Raw genomic sequence first — 14415 nt, 5'->3', positions numbered from 1 at the left:
AGCTGGGCTGCGCTATGAATTCTGGGACACAGCTGCTTCTTCTTCTTCTTCTTCGGGGTTTAACGGCAGCTGGCATCCTTGTACATGCAGTGCTGCCCTCTTCTGTTTCAGTCCGTTATTACACTCTTAAATCCTACGACTCATTCCTACGTCTTTTGTGATCTTACAAAGCTTCAAACGACGCGCCGACTATTAAATTAGTCGTCGACGATTTTGATAGTCGATGTAATCGTGACTAGTCAACTAATCGTGGCAGCCCTAGTCTGATAGAAAAAAATATCACCTGATATATCTGATTTTTAAATCGCCAAATACTGGTGATTTCTAAACCTGATATCAGTCAGGCTCTATCACACCCACTCTGGATGCTACAATATTAATAGTCAAGTGTAGCTTGTAGTCGATGCATACAATAAAAATAATTACTCTAAAATTATACTTGACCTAGAGTTTGCATAATCTGCAAAGTAGCAGATTAAAAGTACTGAATCTGGTCAACTCAAATGGAAAAAAAAATCAAAATCCTTAAATAAATTTTTTGAAAAGAATTAGGCTAATTACTTGATTTAATTGGTTGGAGTATTAGGGTTTGTGATGATGGAAAAAGAAGAAAGTGTTAGTCTCATACCATGTGAGCAGGTGAAGGGAATGACAGACATGGTGTTAAAGCTGCAGTGGATGACCCAGCTACAGCTACAGGTTGCATTTGGGCCACTCTAGTAGCTTAGCATTAAAGCTGGAGCTATCCTGGATGTTTCAGCTTGGATCATTTTTCACAGCGTGAAAGTTTAAACTTGCTGTAGTCTGTTTGGCAGTCTTAGCACAGGTCTCACCTTATTTACAGCCATTTACTTTGAAAGCTTCTGAAATGTACTGTTACAAACAGTCAAAAGACCATGGTTTCTCACCCTACCTTTCCAGTGACAGCACAGTAAATATTACTGTGTGATGTCAGCTGCAGTCTTCCCTCTGTAGTTTCAGAGTTCTTTTTCCCACCTAACACATGTCATGCTGCCACATAGGAAAGTCCTAACATTCCTATTAAAGTTTCTGAAAAACATTAACTGATGTACAGATCCAAACAAAATATGAAATTTAAAGTTTTTGTCAAACTTTTCCCTAGTGCCCTTTTAACAGAGCAAGGGATTTTTAACATGTCTAAAAAATATTAGTTTTCTTTAAAAATATTAAGTTATTTATGTTTGCTCACAATAACACAGTTATTTAAGCAAAACAAAAATGACCAGGGTCACTATTATTAGCCCTCTGACAAACTGACCTTTTTATTTAGCCATAGTACAAACTACAGCTGTGCAGTGATGTGCTTTAACTTTGTAATGTTCAAAGCTTGTAAAGTCAAGTTAAATCTGAGGGTTATCTTCCCATTTACACACAGTAGAAAAGCTACAGAAAGGGTTTGAATTGTCACTTGAGAAAGTGCCAAAGACAAAGGAGATCAGTTTAAAATTGAGAAAAAGAATCACTTATGCTAACACAGGAGGAGATGGATATACAAAGTTATCATAGGCTGGCATAGATCGGACGCCAAAGATTTCAAAGATTCTGGAAAGAAAAATAGTAAGAGATGTATCTAATGACTCAAGAACAACTGCCATGACGCCAGTAAATGACTTAGCCAGGTCAGGAATTGAAATCTCAAAGAAGCCAATCACTACAACCGTGCACACGAATGGACTACAAGACCAAGAAAATCTTCACTTGACTGCAGCCGGACTGAAGTATGTCGATAACAACCTGGAGAAAGATTATGCACACTGGAAACACATCCTTTGATCATATGGAAAGAAGCTAGAGCTCTCTGGTCACAGATGCACTGCTTATGTTTAGAGAAAGAAGGGAGAGGTGTACATCTCCACAGTGTCCCCTCAGTGTAACACGGTGGTTGGAGTATTAGGCTGTGGGAATCCTTTGGCACGTCTGGAACTGAGAATTTCATCAAGTTGGAAGGAAGAATGAAGGATATGTGAAGATTTTAAAAGAAAACCTCAAGCAGTCAACAACAAAACTTGTTTCCTTCCTTCCATTTTTTTTTGCAAAAAGCTGAGTTCAGTTTCTCTTGCCACACCCAGGCCTGATTAATGCCATACCTGTTCTCAATCAAGAAATCACTTTCTGACCTGTCTGACAAAGTGGAGTAGACCAAAAGATACTCAAAAGCCAGACATGATGCCATTATCCAAGTAAATTCAGGAACAAATGAGAAACAAAGTAATTGAGATCTCTTGGTCTGGAAAAGGTTATAAAGCCATTTTTAAAACTGTGGGACTCCAGTGAACCACAGTGAGAGCCACTATCCACAAATGTCAAAAACATGGAACAGGGGGGAAACTTCCCAGGAGTGGCTGGCTCACCAAAATTAATCCAAGAGCGCAGCAACGACTCATCCAAGAGGTCACAAAAGACTCCAGAACGACATCCGAAGAACTGGTCTCACTTGCCTCAGTTAAAGTCGGTGCTCATGACTCCACCATAAGAAAGAGAGTGGGCAAAAACGACCCGCATGCAGAGTCCCAAGACAAAAACCACTGCTGAGCAAAAAGAGGTTTATCTCAGTTTAGCCAGAAAACATCTTGATGATTCCCAAGACTTTTGAGTAAATACTCTGTGAACTGAGGAGAAAAAGCTGAACTTTTTGGAAGGCGTGTGTCCCACTACATCTGGCATAACAGTAACACAGGATTTCAGAAAAGGAACATCATGCCAACAGTGAAGTAAGATGATGGTAGTGTGATGGCTAGCACCTGAATCACCACATAGGACAAAAAGTATTCTTGAAATAACATTTTGAAAACTTCTCTTCACTTCTTTATGATCACGTATGGCGATGTTGTATGAAGCGGGTACACTGTGATAATGGTTGTGTTGGTGGTTTCTCTTGGTGTAGGATAATCGGACTGCGTTCCTTGGGAACTCATTCTACATCACATTCATTTATGCATTTTAAAGCACTCGCAGCACTCACATCTCTGCCTGCTTCACTTCTTGCTCGCTTTTGGTCACACTCCCTCTCTCACTTCTTTATTCTCAGGATCTCACACATTGCGCACAATCACAGGCAAGTTAAGGGATTTAGTTCTTAATGCCATGCTACTGAGGAGAAAGTTAGAATAGAGAGACCGGGAGCAAAAAGATGTCAATTGGAGCTTAATTCGTTTCATTTGCAGCTGCACCTGTAGCTCTGGGCCATTTAAATTTCAAGTCCATTGCCTTTGCTCCCACTTTCCAGGTTGAAGAGCAGTGGCCTCTGAGTATGCCAGAGTGAGTAAGACTCAACTGTGTCAGTACCACTCTCAGACTTGACTAGATTCAAAAAAGCACTCTAAAATGAAGTCAGCTTGTTCTCCTAATAGAAAAGAAATTTAATATTGGGGCCATTTTTGCCTCATGGGGATTTTTTACAGTACTCTCTACCCTTCACAACAAAGCAGTTTCTTAATTTAGACAAAGTAGTACATTGATTGAGATTCAGCTGTTCCATCTTGTCTTTTTAGTCTCTTCTCTGTCTCCATCTGCCTTCACATAGTGACAGCAGCAACAAGAAGCTCACAGCAGAAGGTCATTTTTTTTCCCATTCTTTCATTTCTCTTTCTCTTGCAGCCTCATCGTTGTGACCAGTGCTCACAGACGTTCAACGTGGAGTTCAACCTCACGCTACACAGGTCCACACACACTACATCGGACTTCACCTGCCCCGTTTGCAATAAGAAGTTCTCTCGCATCGCCAGCCTTAAATCCCATATCATGCTGCATGAGAAGGAGGAGGTAAAATGCCTCATGCTGTGGTTTCTGTGCATATTATGCACTTTTATTTCTCTTTTAGACTGCTTTCTATGTTATTGGTTTCCATTCTTGCAGAATCTGATCTGTGTTGAGTGCGGAGATGAGTTTGTTCTTCAAAGCCAGCTCTCTCTGCATTTGGAGGAGCATCGGAAGGAGCTCTCGGGCATCAAGGTCTACACCTGCAAGACCTGCGACAAGGAGTTCAAGACGTCTGCGCAAATAAAGGAGCATATGAAGAGTCACATCAAAATGAGGTCAAACAAGACACTTCAGGATGCTGATTTATTACATTTGACACAGTCAAGTGGAAAAGCTTTGGGTTAAAAATTTGGTATGAATCATGCAGCTGTTTAAAGAAAAATTCAAAGCATCGACATATCTAGTATTTTGTACAGACCGAGGGGTGTCTGATTCAGGATAGATGAATCTTTTATGAAGAAAAAAACTTTTTTGCAAAAACAGTTTTAGGTGAATTTGCAGCTCTGCAGAGTGATGAAATTAAAGCACCATCTTTCATGGCGTTCATGGAAAATAAGTACATTTGTAGTCATTGTCAGATAATCTTTCATTTGAGCTAAGCACAAAAATGCTTAAGCGAGTCTATGCAGCTGTTCTCAAAACTCTCTGTAGCCTGTTACTGCTAGAGGCTAAGCCAATTTAATGCTTTATGCTACTTCAGAGCTATTCTTTTAGACATGGTTTCTATGATAATGTTAATTTGCAGACTAGTAACAAATATGCTACTTATTGGACTAAGGCCTGTTTTAAAGAAGTTCAATTTCCTGTAAGTGTACAGCTGAGTACTTTTAAAACTCATTAAACCATTCAGAAAGCACTTGTGTGTAATGCCACATACCATTTTGTCTTTACTTATAGAACAAACATTTGTTTTAATTGTAAAGAAAATAATTACACAAAGGATAATTGTCTAAATCTCAAACATAAGGCTTAAAAAACTGTTTTGTTGTATTATGAGTGACCTTCCGTGGTCCTATGTTAATGCACACTATATTAAACTAGATTTTTTTCTCATGGTTCTTTCCTTTACAGGCCACTTACTTCTACTTCAAGAAACTACAAGAAAAACATAGATCGCAGTGGGTTCACAAACAGCTGCCATCATTGTGGAAAGGCTTTCAAAAAGCCCAGCCAGCTCATCAGGCACATCCGAATACACACAGGTGAGTGAGAATGGAAAAAGAAAAACCTGATTATGGTGCTTATATTGAGATTTAAGCTCAGAGCAAAAATACTGCAGAAACTGGAGGGTAGAATTTGTATCTACTTCAGGCCAATACAGGATCCTTTAGGCTAATTTTCTTTGTTCTGGATAATGAATTTATAAACAAAAAAAACTTTAGACAGCCATTCAGCATTGAGAAGAGGATCTAATTGTTTCTCCTTGATAGTTCACAGTGGTTTTAATTAGCTTAGATCAGTGGTTCCCAAACTTTTTTTGCTAGGCCCCCCTTTGTTTTACAAGAAAAAAAGTGTGGGGCGGGAACCCACACTTTGGGAAGGTCTGGCTTAGATGTTAAATTAAAATATTAGGATGAGCATTATGAGTCTTATGTGAAGGAATGTAAAGTTTACAAAATTTGGGAATCCCCAACATTGCTATGCAATGCTGTGTGGTCAAATAATAATTGTTCATTTTGGAGGTGTTTCCCCTTTTTGTAGTGACACAAAAAAAAGTAATATATTACAGATTCATACATTACACAGAACACTTTTATTAAAAGTAAAAAGTTATTTTACTGTTTTTCTATAAAATGACCTGAAATACATTGCATCATAATTACCAGTTAACAATATAAACCCACAGGCTACATCCATACACACCAACACAAATCCCTATCCTAATGAGGACACACACATAATCTTTCTCTTAGTATTCAGGTATGAACACAGAGCAAAGATGAAAACCACCACAAAAAGACTGTCCTGGATGCAGTGTGCACTTAACTCTCTCCGTTTGTGGAATGAAAAAAAAAAGTCCATACGCATGCAATGTATTTATACAAGTAGAAATGATAAGCAGGATCAATAGACACGCAGGCTAACTGTAAAAACTTCTCACTTTTAAAGTTTAACATGATGTTTATATCAATTTCTATTAAATATAGGATAATTGATATAAACATCATGTTAAACTTTGAAAGTGAAGGGTTTTATAGTTTGTAGCAGACTGCAGGCTCACGTTAAATTGGATGCCAACAATATGTTTTTGTAATTTGAGTCTTCTTTTGAGGAAACTCTTATTTTAGGGACTGAGGAGATCAGCTGGTGTAGTTTTGAAAGCCAGATGTCTGCCATTCTTGCTTGTATAGCTTCTATAGTATTCAGCTACTTGTTTTATAATGTGTCAAACATTTGTGTGAGCAGAATGTAGCTGATCTATGTCCTGCTTTAAATAAGCAAAGGCTTCAATTATATAATCTGTAAACACCATTAAGCAAAGATGTTAATAAACCCCATGTACGAATGCACCGCCACCACTGATGCTGGCTACTGACCTGTGTGCTGGTAAACATCTATTCAGAACCCGTCAATAGTTTCTAAAACGAATTTAAAATCTAACCAAAGAAGCATTTGTGGTTTTGTCTGTGAAGGTTGTTCTCAGTCATCCAGGTCATCGTAGTCAAAGGAGCTTGCAAAGAAAAGCGTCTGGACTTCTTTAAGTTGCTTGAAGACGTTTCACCTCTCATCCGAGAAGCTTCTTCAGTTCTAAGGTCAAATGGACAAAAGGACCCCCTGATGATCCTCTAATCGCGATTAGAGGATCATCAGGGGGTCCTTTTGTCCCTCTGTGGGGGGTTACTCCCACTAGGTTTATATCAGAGACTCTCCACCATTTGACCTTAGAACTGAAGAAGCTTCTCGGATGAGAGGTGAAACGTCTTCAAGTAACTTAAAGAAGTCCAGACGCTTTTCTTTGCAAGCTCCTTTGACCATTTGTGGTTTTAACTTTCTTTTGTGTGTGCACTGCAGTAACAACTTTGTTTACTGACACTGTTCCTCTATAGTGTTCTTGAGCCCTTGTGGTATGTGTGGTGGAGAGAGGTATAGATATTTCTCTGGCTTCTCTGAATCAGTTCTCTGAAACAGTGTGAGCGGTTGCTTCTTATATTTCATTTGTGAATGAATTTTGCATTTGAGGTTCCAGAAACCTGAAGAGTGAGTGGATACTGTCAGCAGCTTGAATTGATGGGGGTTCAGTAGCCTGCAGTGGACTTTCAAGGTGTTTGGAGACTTTTTGTTTTCTTTCATTTTGTTTTTAAATTTTATGTCCCTTTGAGGCACTTTCTTCCTGTGAATGCTGTCCAATAAAATTAAAATATACAAGCCATATATAATCAAGGACTTTTTTGTAGCTCAGAATGAGGGTTTGGGGGGTTTAAGCTATGCCACAATTGGCCCTGATATGGTTAAAACATGGAGTTTGTATTACCATTTTCTCCTGTTATATATGGGTATTTGATATACAAAAACATATTAAGACTTAAAACCACAGGTTAAAAATAATCCTGATGATTTTCTTTTGATGGAAAACTCTTTGGTAGCTACAAACATTTTTATGAGCAGGAAAAAAACAGCGCTTATTCTGGTTTTCTTTTCTTTTGCTCTTTCATATAAGGCTACAAATTCGTAAGTAGCTGCACTGCTTATCTGGAAAAACTGCACACCTTCAGCTGGGCCCATTGCTCAGCTGTGGTATGGAGAGATTGTGTGGGTAGAATTCGATATTCCGTTTCAATTCAAATGTTCTTGTGGTTCCTGTGAACGTTCAGCCATCTGGGTTCAGGTTAATGTAGCCAGTAGCTGCCACCCACATGTTGTTTACCCATCATCCACATGTTAAATTGTTTGGCTGGGCTGAGCTGGGGTTTTTTTAATGCAGAATTGAATTGACTTCTCTTGTGCTTTGAATCTCAAACAACCTTTCAGTTGATGAGGTAAAGACTATAGAAACACACATTATGGTTCATTTGCACCTCTGTGGTTTGCAGTGATGTTGGAATGGTACAGGACTGTATTTGAGTCATCTTAATTTAGCTTGAAGTAATACCAGCCTTATGTTGTTACCAAGGTGATAAAATTGCATGGTTGTACTGTAACAAAGTTAGATATCCTACCACTGACAGTCACATATGTGGGTAATATTGTTGGACAAATTCTTATTGAAGCAATGCTGGTGAGTTTTTTAATGATCATACATTAAACACAACCATGTATTGTATAACATATAATAATTACTATATCTCCAGGAATAGTTTTAATTTTGTTGTTGAATTTTCTGGAGATGACAAGGGATTCATTGAGATTGTATAAATTTGATATTATTATAAATATTGTCATTATTACAGCTTGATTCTTGACCTCATCGTGCTCTTCCTCTGCAGGTGAGAGACCCTACAAGTGCACGCACTGTGGCAAGGCTTTCAACCAGAAGGTGGTGCTACAGACTCACATGGTGAGACACACCGGGGAGAAACCTCACCTCTGCATGTTGTGCCCTGCCTCCTTCTCCCAGAAGGGGAACCTGCACTCTCACGTTCAGAGGGTTCATTCTGAGGTAAGAGCACAGTAAAAACACAGTCATGGCTTCAGATGCATGTTTCAAGACTGTGTAATTAATTTGTTTATAAAGATTAGATATGGTCATTAAAGGGGAATTGATGCTATAATGTTTTACATTTCTGAAATCCTGGTATCACATTGTATAGAAATGGTACCAGTTTAATCTCACCTAAAGAAAGGTTTTCCTTGGGTGAAGTCAGCCATTGTTTTTATTAGAAACGGTTAATGAGCTCCTTGTTTTGTTTACTTGCAAGTTCCTTTTTAACTTAGTGAATCGACTTAAATTCAGGAAACTAAAACTACATTTCAAAGTAAAAGTTCTAAGGACTTTAAATGGTTTCGAGTTAAGGACTTCACACAAATTTATGTAAACAGTTAACACCCAAAACATCATGTTCATGAAAAGTTTACCAGCTTTCTACAATTCACTAGCATGTCTTTCAGTTGTACTGTTTCCCCAGATACATATATGTATTTTTTCTTGTACATCTTGTTGAGCCACACACTAAATTGCCAGAACCTCTGTTCACAGCTTGTTATACTCAAAGCACGGTACTTTGTCATATTGTTTGTGTGTCAGGAAGGGCATAAGGTTCCTTGTTTGATTTTTCTCCTTTGTAAACACCTCGCAGAAGCCATTTTTTTGCAGCCTAGCTGATTTATCCTTCCTCATATTGTCAGGGAGGCTAAATGGGGACCGTCAAGTCTTCCACTTAGTGCTACACTGTGGTTGAGGGGTCAGACGAAGGACACACATCATAGATCTCTCTGGGGACCTAAATTCTCATGTGTGTGGTTGTGTCTGTTTCTCGAATTTATAAACTGAACTAGTTAATGGTTGGATTTAAAGAGGTGGTGGTATCTCCTGGTTTAATGACTACTTCCAGTAATGTGGCTACAAGCTGAACTAACTCAGCTCTGTGGCATAATGATTGTAAAGGTCCCTCAAAGGTCCCTCATCACAATGAGCAGCGCTAGGTGAGCATGAATGATGTGTTGTGCTTGCACACCAAGCCTTAAACTAATTTAGTTCACTTCAGCCAACCTGGCTGCTGAGAGAAATAGGTTTACCTGGATCTTTTCTGTAGCACACACAGTCTGTACTTTCTTATAGTCAGAAGCAAGGAGGTGTAAAATTCTCATTGTTGCAGTCGGGTTGCTTAAACAATATAAATATAAATCAAGCTTAATTATGCACCTAAAGAAGAGATACAGGAAATTGCTACAAATATGTTAGCACATCCTTCTTTGTTACTGAAGCGGGGGCGTTTTAATTACGGCTCTTTCAACAGATTTTACTGATTAATAAAAAGCTTCACACTTAGGTTAGTGAGCTGTCAGAGATTGGCAATCATATTAAATGGCTGGTTGTGGTCTGTTATTTGGATTGTGAATAAAAAGTGCTTTTGAGAAAAACGTTGCATAACTTTTTTGTCACCGGTTCAATCGGTCAAATGAATTGAAGTGTGTGTTGTCTTACCTGCATACACCATTGTGCATTCCATGATAAAAGATGGTGATTTGGTCAGTTGATTGAACTGGAGAGCCCAACGGCTGGACCCTTTAAATAATGCATCAGTTTTTCACAAGAGTTCTTTAGCTTTGCTTTTGTAGACAGTTTGTTCTTACAATTGGCTGACTTAAAAAAAAGAAAAAGTCAGGGGTTATTCACAAAAGATTTCATGCTTTGGTGCTTACTGAGGAGTCAGGGGAGAAAGTGTTTAATGGCATCCAAAGCCTTTGCTTGACACAGATTGTAGTGCTGAAGCTTTTGGAAAAAACTCATTCTCCTGGGAATCTGTGATTTAAAATCAGCTGCAGAACATTAGTCGTTTCGTTGATTGATAAAACACCAATTTACAATATGAGTATCATATTAACCTAATACTAATGAATTTATGGTATTATAATTTGTCTAAAAGTAAAGGACAGAATATTATGCATATGCATATAGGGCTGTTCGATATTGGATGACAACAAACGCTATCGTTTGTTTCGTGGTGTCGTAAAATAAACAGTTTACAGCAATATTTTTTTTCATCGTTTTGATGGTCACTGCAGTGGCTATATTCATTTCTTAAAGTTCTCTCATTCTCTTATATTTAATATAACCACACTACGGACGGACGAGCACCTGTTTTTATGTGTTGTCGTTAGCAACAACGACAGTAAAACCATCGCGTGGCTCCGCTGTCCGCTTGATTGTTTTCCACATAAACCTTTCACAATAAAGCTCAAGATCCTGTTGAGACTTTTCAAAATAAACTGAATCACGTGAACGAGTATGCAGAGAGTTTACGGATGAGAAGCAAAAAAGAGCCGTCAGGTGCTAAAAAATAAACCTTAGACTCAAACTTTGAAAGAAAATGGTGGCCGTTTCGACTTATGTCTAAAAATGTATAGTTTCATGCATCGGTTAAAACACTCGACCCCAGGTAAAGGACGCCCGGCTGGAAAAATTTCACGCAAGTCGAGTTGCCCGAGATTCACAGAATTTACAGAAAATATTACATTTTTGTGATTTATATTGTTGTCAGGGCGATAAATGTCTTATATCGGCATATGAGATTTTGGTCATATCACATAGCCCTATATGCGTATTCATTCACCACAATTTCACACCTTATAAGTTAGACTGATCCACTACAGCCACCTCCAGTTATAGCTGGCTTTTGACTTTTGTGAAATGGGAACGTGAACCTTGAACTCTGTTTAGCTTGCTTTTGCATTCTTGATAAAACAGTTTCTGGCTTTGTGAAAAACTTTATGAAGAACCAATGGCAGCATTACAAATGCCTTCCAAGGATTACTGTCTTAAAACGCATGCTGCTATTTCCTCATTTGATTTATATCAGCTAGTAGGGGATATATACAATGTATATGTAACTTGTACCCTGACACAATTTTCTCAACATTTCCTCTGCTCCAGAATCAACCAGGTAACAAGTACAGTACTGTGCAAAAGTCACGAGCTGCCCCCTTTAAAAAAATAATAATAAATTTTGCGAGGAAAATAGGAAATGGGTACACGTCATTGACCAAGGACTGGACTGAAGAAACTCTCAGAAAGACTTGAGAACTGTTGCTCAGGACTAATTAATCTTTAGGAAGCAAAATATAAAGAAACGACAGGTGGCTCAAGACTTCTGCACAGCACTGTAGTTGAGGTGTAGACTTTTACATTGGAGTTAACAGAATTAGAGGAAAAAAAAATACAGATTCTTTCCACTGTGACCTTTAAGGTGAAGGGGGTCAAACTAAAGCACTATATACATACCACCCCTGGATCAGCTCCCCAGTGAATTACATTGAAATATATTTCAATAATAGAAGAGTATGCCCTCCAGTTCTTACACTTTCACTCGGCTTCCTTTTTCATCTTCCACAGACATTTCTGTCATGATTCATTTGTCATTGTGGCCATCTGTACCCTCACCCTTTTTACCAGCTCCCCATATGATCTTCTCTTCTAGTTATTCCCCATCTTTGACAGTCCTTTTCTCCCGCTTCATCACCACCACTACAAGAAAATAACAGTCCTCCTCCTCTGTCCAGCCATCTCTCCCATATGTTCCACACCAGCACAGGCCAGTGCAACAAGCCCATCATCCTGGCACTGATGATACCTTTCTGGGGCTCTTTCATATGCCCCACACTCTTCCAAACATACTTCAAATGCATCCTTTCCAGTGAATACAGACTTGAACCAGCTTCATCTACTTCACCAGTGGTTTACCCTCACAGGAAAAGCAATCAAAAGTTTTTGGTGTCAAGCTCAAAAGACCTATAGATTTTTTTTTTTTTGTAACTGCATTTAGATTAAATATTAGACTTACCTCATTTCCATATACTGCTGTGTTTTCAGTTATGGAAGTGTTCTTCAGCATTCTGCCTACACGTTTGCTCAGTCTCAAGGATTTTACAGCTATAACATACAGACATATGTAGGACGTCTATGTAGAATGTAGACACAAAGCTCCCTCACAGCAAAGTAACACAACATCTGACTGAAATCTGGTCACATTTGTGGTGTACACTTGAGGGATTGAATTTTTAGAAAAGGAAGAAAATTGTAAAAACTAAATGGACAATTTATATTTTACTTCTTTATAAACATCATACTTCATGTCTGACACAGTGACTATATAATGTAGTAGTTAAAAATCTTTTGCCTAACACATGAAAGATCGCTGGTTCTAGCAGCAGAGCAACCATAAGAAGCTTACTTGAGGTCTAAAACAGCTTGAAAGAGTGATTTATAGATTGATGTATGCACTCTTTATGTTCATATGAAAGTAGATTTGACATAGTTATAGATATTGATAGAAGTCTACAGAGTGCAGTTTTACAGTTCTGTGACTCTGTCCATTATAAATAAGCTATATGCAGACATTAGAGCTAATTCTTATATTTTGCAAACTTTTTAATATATTGTATTCTTTAATTTAGTTCAGTCTTTAGTACTGTTCTTATTGACTTGGAGCAACTGTAACCATATCATTTCCTAAGGCAGTGGTTCCCAAACTTTTTTTGCTAGGCCCCCCTTTGTTTTACAAGAAAAATGTTAGCGCCCCCCCGCCACGCAAACACATCCTCCAACCACACGCATCCATATTTTGTTTTCAAACTCCATTGCGGTTTATTTCACACCTCATACATTTAGTAAACAATTAAGCAAATACAATCAAACTGCAATAAAATCTGGTAGTAATAAAATACACTACTAAGTCCACACTTAAATGGGTATTTTTGAAAACGCAGCTGCTTCTATGCGTTTGGGCCTCCGTCCACACGTAAACGACGTTTCAAATCACTGAAAATGGAGATTTTTTAAAACCCTTTTTTTGCGTTTACGTGTGGACGAGGAATACAGAGTTCGTTACGCAACGTCAAAGGTATGTGCCTTTTTCCACGTCACGCTGTGCGCCATGTTATTGTTTACATGAGATGAATTGCAGAATGGCAGATAGAGACAAAATACTGTTACTGTTAATCTGACTATCTTCAGGTTTTACACGCTTATATATACACATGCAGTTACTGTCCCTCCATTTAGAAAGGCAGAGACGTCACGGTGTGATTATTTTAAGTGTAGTTGTTTTTTCCTGTGTAATAATATTCAACATACATTTCTCAAAAAATGCCTCTCTGTGCAAAATGGGTTTAAAAACATAAACAACTGTGGGATACTGTTTGTCTGCGATTTGGACAGGAGGAACAAATTGTGGCAGGATCAGCCTGATATTATTTGTATCCCACTGTAACTTTACTGTGTAAAGAGCTAACATCTCCAAAATGTCAGCAGTAGTTAGTTATTACAAGAAGTGTTTGTGAACTAAAAATCAAGAATGTGGGATACTGTTTGTCCGTGATTTGGAGAGCCCAGCACGTAGTCACTGGGAAAACCAATTCGGCAGGGGAGACCTACCTTGGCACTTGTGCAGGTGAAGCCAAAGGGAAGATACACTTCACCATATTTTCTAGTCTTTGGCTTGGAAGGAAGTTGGTTTGGAAACATATTTAGCGATGCTTCATCTCCTGCTTTGCCTTTGTGTGGGAGCCCCGTCGAAAACCTGTCCATTATGCTAGCAGTGTCCAAGCGTTCTTTTTTAAAAAAAAATTTTCATAGACCCCCCTAGGGTCGGGCCCCACACTTTGGGAACCTCTGTCCTAAGGGATTAACAAAGCATTCAGATTCTGATACTGATGATTCTGACACCATGCACTGGTCCTTAGCAACATGCGCTAATCAACATGCTTCAGCTTGAATTTTATTTTGAAGAAGCGTAGAAAGTTGTGCACCGCAAAGTGTGGTGAGTGGGGTCAGCTGTTAGTGAAGATTGCCTCGATTTAAAAAACAGCATGCACAAAGATGCTGTTTGTTCTCGTGATATTAGCCAGCTCTGATCCTCAACTCAAAAGTTCACATGTCGATTGTTTTCTAAGTTAGCAAGTCTGATGTCCGTGGGGAAACTGTGGGTATGAATGGACAGAAGAGAACCTTCAATGTAAATGTCGATTACGGGTCCATGA

The 14415-nt window shown here is 38.6% G+C and overlaps 1 protein-coding gene across 1 annotated transcript in view; it reads left to right on the top strand.

Annotated features, from left to right (window-relative positions):
* Positions 1–14415, top strand: part of LOC147318600 (zinc finger protein 236) — a 54733-nt gene that overhangs the window by 2932 nt on the left and 37386 nt on the right. Inside the window, exons 3-6 of the mRNA XM_086310635.1 lie at positions 3619–3783; positions 3877–4055; positions 4852–4982; positions 8205–8377. Coding sequence (XP_086166761.1) covers positions 3619–3783; positions 3877–4055; positions 4852–4982; positions 8205–8377 — 648 coding nt within the window. The remainder of the gene's footprint in view (positions 1–3618; positions 3784–3876; positions 4056–4851; positions 4983–8204; positions 8378–14415) is intronic.

The sequence above is a fragment of the Aulonocara sp. 'chitande type north' Nkhata Bay genome, linkage group LG11 (genome assembly GCF_057382095.1).
Source record: "Aulonocara sp. 'chitande type north' Nkhata Bay isolate Kocher_YH1m ecotype deep benthic linkage group LG11, A_spYH_male_GT1.1, whole genome shotgun sequence".
Classification (NCBI taxonomy): Eukaryota; Metazoa; Chordata; class Actinopteri; order Cichliformes; family Cichlidae; genus Aulonocara; species Aulonocara sp. 'chitande type north' Nkhata Bay.
This window is presented reverse-complemented; position numbering and strand designations above follow the sequence as displayed.